At 33.8% G+C, this 9956-nt stretch overlaps 1 protein-coding gene across 1 annotated transcript in view; it reads left to right on the forward strand.

The window, feature by feature from the left end:
* Window positions 1-9010, forward strand: part of WDR36 (WD repeat domain 36) — a 40144-nt gene extending 31134 nt beyond the window's left edge. The window contains exons 20-23 of the mRNA XM_034656608.1: window positions 2657-2776; window positions 2959-3040; window positions 4457-4644; window positions 5763-9010. Of these exons, the coding sequence (XP_034512499.1) occupies window positions 2657-2776; window positions 2959-3040; window positions 4457-4644; window positions 5763-5912 (540 nt within the window). The 3' untranslated portion in view covers window positions 5913-9010. The remainder of the gene's footprint in view (window positions 1-2656; window positions 2777-2958; window positions 3041-4456; window positions 4645-5762) is intronic.
* The last annotated feature ends 946 nt before the right edge of the window (window positions 9011-9956 follow it).

Genomic DNA, 9956 nt, shown 5'->3' on the forward strand with positions numbered 1-9956 from the left:
CGTCTGTATCTTTGGGGTAAACACCCAGTAGTGCAATGGCTGGGTCATAGGGTAGTTCAATTTTTAACTAAAAATTGGATGTTTTAAATCTAACCCTAATAAACTTTTTTTTTTTTTAGATTTTATTTATTCATTTGACAGAGATAGAGACAGCGANAGAGACAGCGATCGAGAGAGGGAACACAAGCAGGGGGAGTGGGAGAGGAAGAAGCAGGCTCATAGCGGAGGAGCCTGATGTGGGGCTCGATCCCAGAACACGGGGATCACGCCCTGAGTCGAAGGCAGACGCTTAACGACTGAGCCACCCAGGCGCCCCCCCCCCAATAAACTTTTTTTAACTTACAAAATGAGAAAAAAAAATTGGTGCCATGATCTGTGGTATTTCTATTGCTAGGCATTTGGGGACTAGAAGACTTTTCCCTGGTCTTTTAATTAAGCTTCATACCCTTTACCATTCCATACCTTACTCTCTCAACTCTAAAAAGATTTTTATAGCTTGCTGTGTTGAGTCCAGGCACATAAATTAATAGGAACTAAGTACTGAGTATTGTCCCAAGGGCAATAGCAATGAAAAAAAAAAAAACCTAGCTCCTTTGTCCTTGAGAAATTTAAAATTTACATGAAAAATGGATAATTATGGAATAAATTAGTATTTTTCAAAGCATATTTTATGACCCCCATTTGTGAGTAGCAAAAGTAATTGAAAGGAATAGACTAGAGTAGAAAACTTCAAAGATTATCCTCTGATAGTAAGGGCACGTGTTGCTTTATGAAACTTGATTGCTTAGATATATACATATTCACATTCACTAGAGGTTATGTGTGTACTCAGTCATGTGCTAGGCCGGGCATAAAATGTGTAAGAACTGACATAGGTAACTATCACAAGATGTTGTTCTTTTGTTAGATTACTTAACCAGAAAAGATATGTGCGTCCTGGGTAAGGAAAGAGTTTTCATGTGTTAATTTTCTTCTCAGAAGTTAAATATGCTGCTTTTTATTTGGCTCACTTTTTGAGAGATTGGACATTAGCTTTAATGTATGTTGTGTAGGAACATAGTTGTGAACTCTCTCCATCATGTTGTCCAGTGTGTCAGCTATAAAGGCAGTACTTTATGGGGTGGCTTTAAAAGCAATGCATTAAAAAATCCAAGTAGATCAGTGTGAAGGGAGCAATCAGAATAATACCCAATTAATTGAGCTAAGATTGACTACTCTGTTTCTTGCTTAGATACAGTTTTGTTCTGCATAAAAACTTATTTAGAAACCTGAGTGGGGGCGCCTGGGTGGCACAGTAGTTAAGCATCTGCCTTCGGCTTAGGGCATGATCCCGGAGTCCTGGGATCGAGCCCCACATCAGGCTCCTCCGCTGGGAGCCGGCTTCTCCCTCTCCCAGTTCCCCTGCTTGTGTTCCCTCTCTCGCTCGCTGTCTCTATCTCTGTGAAATAAATAAATAAAATCTTTAAAAAAAAAAAAAAAAGAAACCTGAGTAAGTGATATTTATAGAAGAAATATGCTAACATCTCCAATGTTTTTATTTCTTACTGAATGAAAGAAGTTAGAATTTCTGAATTTGTCCTGTGGGTAACTTTTCTCCTTTTGGTTTTCCATGCGAGATTAGACCATTTCCAGAGCCCTGTGGAGCACCTGCGAAAAAGTCTTTTGTTCTTATCTACAATTCATTGACTCTCTCCCTTCTAACTCACTGGAAGGGTAACTGGGACTCTTCCTGCAGTCTCCGCCTTTGCCAAGAAGGGTTGTGCTTATGCTGTAGTTGGCAGTATCTTGTCCTGCTTTCATGTAGTACTTTTCTTTTATGCTGTGTCTCCACAAGGCCACAAGTATCCTTGGTTTTCTTTCAAAAAACTAATCTCGCTTGTATGATAGCTCCTAAAGAATGGAGGAGGAGTAGTGTAAGGTAAAATTGTGAGACTCCTTTATTAGGCAGTTTACCATAGAAAGGCCCTTCATCAGATGCTCCTGAGGTAGTGACGTGTTGGCAGCATGTGGTCACCAAAACTAGCTTCTGTCAGTAGGAATTCCAGCGGGATTTTACTGATACTTGAAATGTTTTATAAATGAGCAATAGTGTTCCCTTGCTTTTTAAAGACAAAAAGTACTAAGGAAAAATCAATAGAAATTCCAGCAAAATAGAAGAATCAGGGCTGTTCTTCATGAGAAAATTTCACCAAATTATTTCTAATGGCAAAGTCTACCTCTGGCTCCAGATTTCTTTTGGAGAAAAAAAAAATGTAAGAAACTGTTGAACATTTATGTAAGTTTTGTTTTCTAGCCCATTTTACAAAAAAGATTGTAGAAGTTCAAAATTACTTATTTCTTTACCTAAATATTCATGTAAATCATGTTTGAGGAAAATGGAGCTCTTAGAGCTTCTCCTGAATGCTGTCATTTTTCGTCTGCCTTATCAGCAAGGGTACTAGAGGTCTGCCTTGAGAAACCCAGTTTAAATATATCTGTAATATTTGTCAGTTGGCATTTTATTTTGGCATTCAAATTTAAGAAAGTTTCGTTCCTTTTTTTTTTTTTTTTACTTTTTGCACTTTGTTTTAAAATTGATTTGGAATTAAATATTAGAAACTGTTGGCAAGGTAATTACTTATTAGTCTTTTTCCCTTTCTCATTTTCTCTTAATCAGAAAAAGAATAAACCAAAGGAACCACCCAAAGTACCCAAATCAGCACCGTTTTTTATTCCAACGGTTCCTGGCCTTGTACCCAGATACGCTGCACCTGAGCAAAATAATGATCCCCATCAGGTAAGAACCAAATTGGAGCATTCTAAGTATGTAGGGTATGTTTTGTGTTCTGCATTTGTAGTTCTTTATCAAGACCTAGTTTTATAGATACAGAGTAAATTAATGACAGCTTTTAATTATAAGCTTTAATTTTTTGGTTATACTTCCATTCTTGGAATAATGTATATTTGTTTTTGTTCAAGTCTAAAGTGGTAAATCTTGGAATTTTGGCTCAAAAATCAGATTTCTGCTTGAAACTTGAAGAAGGACTGGTAAATAATAAATGTAAGTTAAATTATGTAATTTTTACCAAGTATCATCAATATATTGTACTTTATGTGAAGAGAAGTTGAATGAAATACAAGCAGATTTTTCAGTAGCTGAAAGAAGATAGTAAAAATTTAAAAGGATTGAAATTTTTATTTTAACCTAAAATAATTTTAGCTTTTCTATTGTTACGTTAAATGAGTGACACTAACCTTGGATGAGTATCACTATTACAATAACCTTTTGAGAACATTTCACACTTTCTATATGGAAAATTAGTGTTTTTTTCCCTTTTCTCTTTCTTTTGTTTTTATTTACAAATACAGTTTATAATCCAGCAGAGACTTTTATCTTAGATGATTTTTAGATATTCCCAAGTTATCCCTTTAAGGTAATTTTAAAATGTATTTATTGTTAATAGATGTAATTTCGAAAGCTATAGTCTATAGCTAATAATGATAAACAATAAGAACTATACGCAATTAATAAAATCACAGTCACTCTCCTGTTTGATTTATCCTCTTGTTTTTTGGATCCAAATGCTTTTGTTTTCATACTGGCATCACTTGAGTCCACCTTGGCAAAAGTCCAGTAATGGTACTGATGGGCCGTTATAGATGTTCATGAAGACCAGAAAGGAGTAACTTACTGTATGTCTGGAGGGACGAAGAAGAACAGCACTATTATTTAGTATAGACTGAAGGACAGAGATTAGACTTTATTAGAGTTTTGTCATTCGTGTTACTTCTTTTCTAAAAGCTAAACGCATAGTCACTGCCACTGTACTATCAAATACCTGTTAATGAATAGTCGTAAGTGTAAGAGTATGTATTCGTAGGAGAAGTGTAAAACAAAAATGCTTATTTCTAGAGAAAAGGAGTAAATTTGGGGTCGGTAAGACTAAGGTGGAATCTTTCCCCCTCTTATATATTTCTGTATTGTTAATGTTTCTTGATAATCATATGGTACTTTTAAAAAATTTATAATGATAAAAGGAAAGAAAAATAAATTGCCCCACCTCATCCTATTTTCCATGCAACTACTCTTAATAATTTGGTACGTACCTTGCAGCCTTCTTATATTTGGATTTGTTCTGATTGATGTGTGACCATCCAGTAGATGTAAGACCATCTTGAAGTGTCCGTTGCTAAGCGTTAATTAGATTTTCTTTAACAGCTTGAGCAGCAGGAAAAAAAAAAACTTCCATGCAAAAATTTTAGTGCCTTAAGTACTTTTTATTGTATTTCTCTCATCATTTGTACTGATTGTTACTTCATTTGGGGTTCATTTTACTACTTAACAGGAAAAAATAAAGCCACGGGAAGAATTTCCTGTGTAATTTAAATAAACGTTGCTTGGGTATGCAGTGAAACGATAGTTCCCTAAGTGAAGTGATTGTAGTAATAACTGGATTCTTCTTAAAACTTAATGCAGATGAAGCTGCTCTTAATCTTCTGAAAGAATTAGGCCCGTCAGGGATTGAAACAGAGCTGCGAAGCCTGTGTCCTGACTGCGGTGGGTCTGTGGAAGTTATGCAGAGCTTCTTAAAGATGATCGGGATGATGTTGGACAGGAAGCGTGATTTTGAGTTAGCCCAGGCATATCTTGCATTGTTTCTAAAGGTAAGTCTAATGTGAGGCGATATGCTCAGCTTGCCTTCCCCTAGGATAGTGTTGTGTGATAGAATTTTCTGCAAAGATGGCAGTGTTCTCTATCTGCACTGTCCAGTGTGGCAGCCACTTGATACATTTGGTTACTCAGCACTGAGAAATGTGGCTAATGTGGTTGAGAAACTGGATTTCTTCTTTTACAGAAATTTAATTAATTTAAATTTAAATAGCCATCTTTACCTAGTGATCATTGTATTAGACAGTTGAACAACACAGCTTTGTAGTCTTTTTCTTTACTCAGCACAATTTCGACTCATCCCCCTGACTTTTCTGTGTCATCCACTTGATTCAGTATACTAAACTATTAACTTCTTAAAGTCATTATATTCTGGCAGTTTTTCTGTGATCATGAAGAGAAAGTTAGGTTTCATGTTATTTTTTGTTTTTGTTTTTTTCTGCTGCTAGAATCAAAATACTTCTGTCCTGGCTGAAGGGGTTTCAAGTGATTTGGCAAGAACAGTTGTTTTTATGGCTAACATAATGGAGAACTCATGTTTATATCAGTAGTATTTTATATTGAAGCTGACTTTTAGCGTTAACAGATATGATACTTCCTCTATCCCATTAGTATATAAAATGAGTTTTCACTTGATCTCATTATTTAAAATTATTTTAAAAGTGGTTATTTAGATGGTAGCATGTAGGATGAAAAAAACAGAAAATTACCAGCTGTAGTTCCTGAATATATATTTACTTTAACCCTTAGGAGTTAAAGCAGAGAGCCATCAGTCATTCATTACCAGTGGGTTCCAGTGAAAGGAGAAACCTAAGGAAGCACAGAAATATGGAGTTAGTGTAGAACTAGGACCTTGTTTCTACATTTGTATCAGGGGTTTCCTTAGGTGGAGGAGAGTGATGACAACTTCACTTCTGCTAAGGGACAGACGGACAGTACCATAAAGGAACTCATAAAGTTTGATAGAGGAGAAGGAAATGGGAACTGGTAATAAACCAGCATCTAAGGAAAAACTATTCAGAATAGTATCTTACGATGTTCCTTGGTAAGAAGGTTGAATCTAGAATAAACAAAGTTTTAATTTTCTTAAATATTATAATATTTTTCTTTTCAGTTACACCTTAAAATGCTTCCTTCAGAGCCAGTACTTCTAGAAGAAATGACAAAGTTGTCATCACAGGTGGAAGAAAACTGGATCCATTTACAGTCACTCTTCAATCAAAGCATGTGTATTTTAAATTATATAAAAAGTGCTTTGTTATAAAAATAAATTTAAGTGACTAAAGACTTTTATATTAAATGGGTTCAGTTTAACTCATACCTTGTTTTCCAAGTTTCACTGTGAAACGAAAAGAAATGCCAGCACTACTAACTAGTAATCATTCTTCATTTTAAATGTGAAATATTTTCTTGAAATAAAATCATACCTTCCTTTTGTTTTAAAGATTTATAGAATCTATTCAAATGACTTATTTTCTGAGTCTTTAACATCAGTTACTTGTATATGACTGAACTGTTGTCATCAGCTCCTATTTTTTGAATACCTGTAACGTAAGAGATATTAGGTGTTTCATGTAAAGTATTGCTGAATTGAAGACAAAACTGATGTAATTATAAAAGTGCATTCATGATCTGAAGTAAAAGGGTGTGTTTCCTTCCTTGGTGGCCTCTGATGAAAACATGGATCATTGACTCTTAGAGCTTTGATCGTTGACTCAGACATTAGTGCAGCCCTCTTGTAATGCAGGAGAGGAAGTTGCTAAGGTCATTTTGGGATCTCAGTGTGACAGATGAGGTTTGTAACACCTCCCTAGTGTTCTCCATTGTAGCCTTTATAAAGGAACTTGTTCTTTTATAAGGAAGGTGAGAGGCACTTTTACAAGCCAAATTGCTATAGGAGACAGTTGACTAGGTACCTAGGATAGGGGAGGGAAATTCCGAATTCCATGGAAGATATCCTTTGAAGTGTTTCTTCCTTACTTATGATCTTATTTGGAAGAAACTACTGCCTATATACTTTTCTCTCCTAACCATTGTGAAACCAGATAGCTCTGGCAGTTTTTCTTATTGTTTTCATGATTTGAGACTTCAGCAATACATGAATTAAATAAGCAATTCCTCTACCTGGCAAAGTGCTGAGGGGTCATCATGGAAGCTGCTTTGCCTCCTGTTTGTGTCTCCTTTCCCTGCTACTAAAAAAAGTCTTTCAAGGGTGTAGCTAAAATGAGTGAATGAACTTCTAGTCTTTGTATCTGTTAACCAAAGCCCCCTCAATATGAGAGGTTGATAGAGGACTTGATGTGGGATTATGCTATCACAAATGCAAACATGTTCCTAATTAGGAGCGGAAAAAAGCAGGGGACAATTGCCACTTACATGGTAGGTCTTTAACGTACAACGTGATATGACTGCTTTGGTGTTCTCTTTACTCTGTCTCTGTAGAAGTATGAAAACCTGTATTGCTACAGGTGATTTATTTAATAATTGGAAGCATATAGATAATGGATGTGGCAATATCTATAAAGTTTAATCTACGTTAAAAAAAAGTAATTCTAAGAGCACAGTCCTCTAAAAACAATTTTTAGTTTATATGTTCAAAAGTGTGTTATTCATAAAATGTAGCTGGTTGTATATGAATGCCAATATCATTCTCATTAGAATTAAGGTTTTACAGAATAGTCTTCAGAAAGAACAGTCCTCACAAGGAGTTGATCAGTGATAACTTTAAATATCAAAGCATTTTTGATTAATGGTGTAAGGTAGAATTAGTAAACTACTAAAGAAATATGCCAATCTGGTTTTGTCTTCTGTTTTTCTTTTAAAAATGTGTATAAACTTAACTATTGACTGAAATGTTAATGACTTAAGTCTAACTTTAAAAATACTGTGCCCCAAATACTACATTCTAAAGATATGGCAAAATTTCAGTATATAATCATGTACCATGTGAATGTTAAAAATAACTGAACAAAATAATAAGAGCTCTAAACTGAAACTGTATTGCTCTTACAAATCTTGAACTGAGTTTTCCTCTTTCAAATGAGAATATAGGAGTTGAATGTACTGTTTCTAATGGAGATATCTTTGTATAGTATTAGCATCATTTTGGCAGATAATCTTCCAGAACCTCTCCTGTATGTTTACATCAAGGAAGGAAGAAAGAAAGAAAAAGAAATACAAAGAATAATTTTGTGTGTATATTTTTTCTTAAAATGTATCATTTTCTGCATACTGCTTTTTCTTTACATTTGAAATTACAAATTTAGTATATGACTACATTTTACTTATAAAAACATCAGAGATAATTTTGGCAATTACCTTCAATCCTAATACCTCCCTATAAGTACGAATTGTTAACTTTCTACCTAGACCTTTGTCCATGAATGTATATACATACCATATAGGAATAATACAGGAAATAAAATGTATAGTTTTAACTTTACATAAATATATGCATATCATTCCACAACTTTTCTACTTGGCTTATTTCAGTATAATCAGACCTAATCTCTTTACTTTTGTAAAAATAAATAAATAGATTATTACATAATCTATTTAGCCTAAAATGGACACTTAAGGGACTTGCCCTTTTGCCCCCTAATTGCAAACAATGCTGAAAGAACATCATCCTGTGTGACTATGTGCGTATAAGGGTTCCTCTGTAGTATATACTTAGGTTTGGAATTGTTGGGCCAGAGTTAGGCCGTGTTAAAAAGATACTTCAGCTGGCTTCCACAATGGCTAATATCAACTTACAGTTTCTCAGAAATGAATGTTCCCCATATCATTAAGGACATTTGACGCTAGATTTTTTAATGAAAAAATGTGATTTTATTGTTTTAATTAAAAACTCTGGCTCTAGTAACGATGGGCATCTTTTCATATGTTTATTTTAGATCATTTTTATATTTGTATGAATTCCCGTTTCCCAACATGGCTCATTTTCTGTTGAATGATTTGTCTACTTCATTTCTGTTAGAAGTTTTTCATATAGTATAGGTATTAGTCTTTTATGTCTGTTACCAATGTTTACTCAGTCACTTGTATTTAATTTGACATACAGTGTCTTTTTTTTAAATAAATGTTCTATATTTCTATATATTCAAATTGGTAAGTTTTTATGACATTTCAAAATATGAAGTATCTTCTGTATTCTAAGACATTTACCATCCAGCCAGATCTTCATCGAGAATTGATTTTTGTGAAGTGTAAGGTATAGAGCTACTTTTATTCAAAAGTTCAAAAACCATGTATTGAAGTCCACTCTTTTCTCACCGATTTGAAATGCTCTTTTATTATATGCTAAATTCTTTAATTGAGGTATTTGATATCACAAATAAATAATATATTGCTTTGATTCTAGTTTTCTGGTGTGTTGTCAGATTTGATGGAGGTAACTAACGCCTTCCTAATGTTTTCCCCCAAAATTTCTTGACTATTGGTGAACATATCTTGAAGTTAATGTTTTTAGTTGTGCTAAATTCATAGGATTTGGAGAGATTTACAATGGTATTTCTCTTCAAGAACAATATATGTCTTCATTAAACCAGAGCTTTTGTGGGCTTGGTTTCAGAAGATTTCTCTATATCATCATACATTTTTTGACATTTATCTGGGCATTTAATTTTTGTTGCTATAGTGAAATACACCTTTTTTCTAATGTATTTTATAATTGGTCATTGCTGTCATGGTAAAAGTAATTTGGTTTTTATATGCTAATCTGTTATGGTGTAGAACTCTTAAAAGTTTGTTAACATATTCTTACCTAAAAAATCCAAAAGAAACCCATCTTTGGCAATTGGTGAGACTTTATTTCCTTTACAATATTAATATTTTATTTAGTTTTCTTAGGATTGCTTTAGCTGTGGTCTGGCACAGAATGTTGAATACTGGCAATGTGTAACAAATACTGCTTTGCTACAGACTTTAGTGAAAATGCTTTTAATGTGCCATCATTAAGGATAATATATGCTCTAAATTTCTGGTACATATCCTTTGTTAAATTCTATTTTATTAATTCTCTACTTTAAAAAAATTAAACGATGGTAAGTATAAAATTTTATCTGGTGATATTTCAGCATATAATGGAGGATCAATATCTGCTTTAATTGGTGTAATTTAGTGAATTTTGTTCAAAGATTTCTAATATTAAGTCATTTTTATTCTTGGGATAGAACTGTTTATAAGTAAGATGAAACTGGTGCATTTTTTGTTTCACAGAGTTATCTACCCTTTTTTTTTTTTTTTTTTTAAATCTTTACACCCATCGTGGGGCTCAAACTCATGACCCCGAAATCGAGTCACATGC

This window comes from Ailuropoda melanoleuca, chromosome 3 (assembly GCF_002007445.2).
Source record: "Ailuropoda melanoleuca isolate Jingjing chromosome 3, ASM200744v2, whole genome shotgun sequence".
Lineage (NCBI taxonomy): Eukaryota > Metazoa > Chordata > Mammalia > Carnivora > Ursidae > Ailuropoda > Ailuropoda melanoleuca.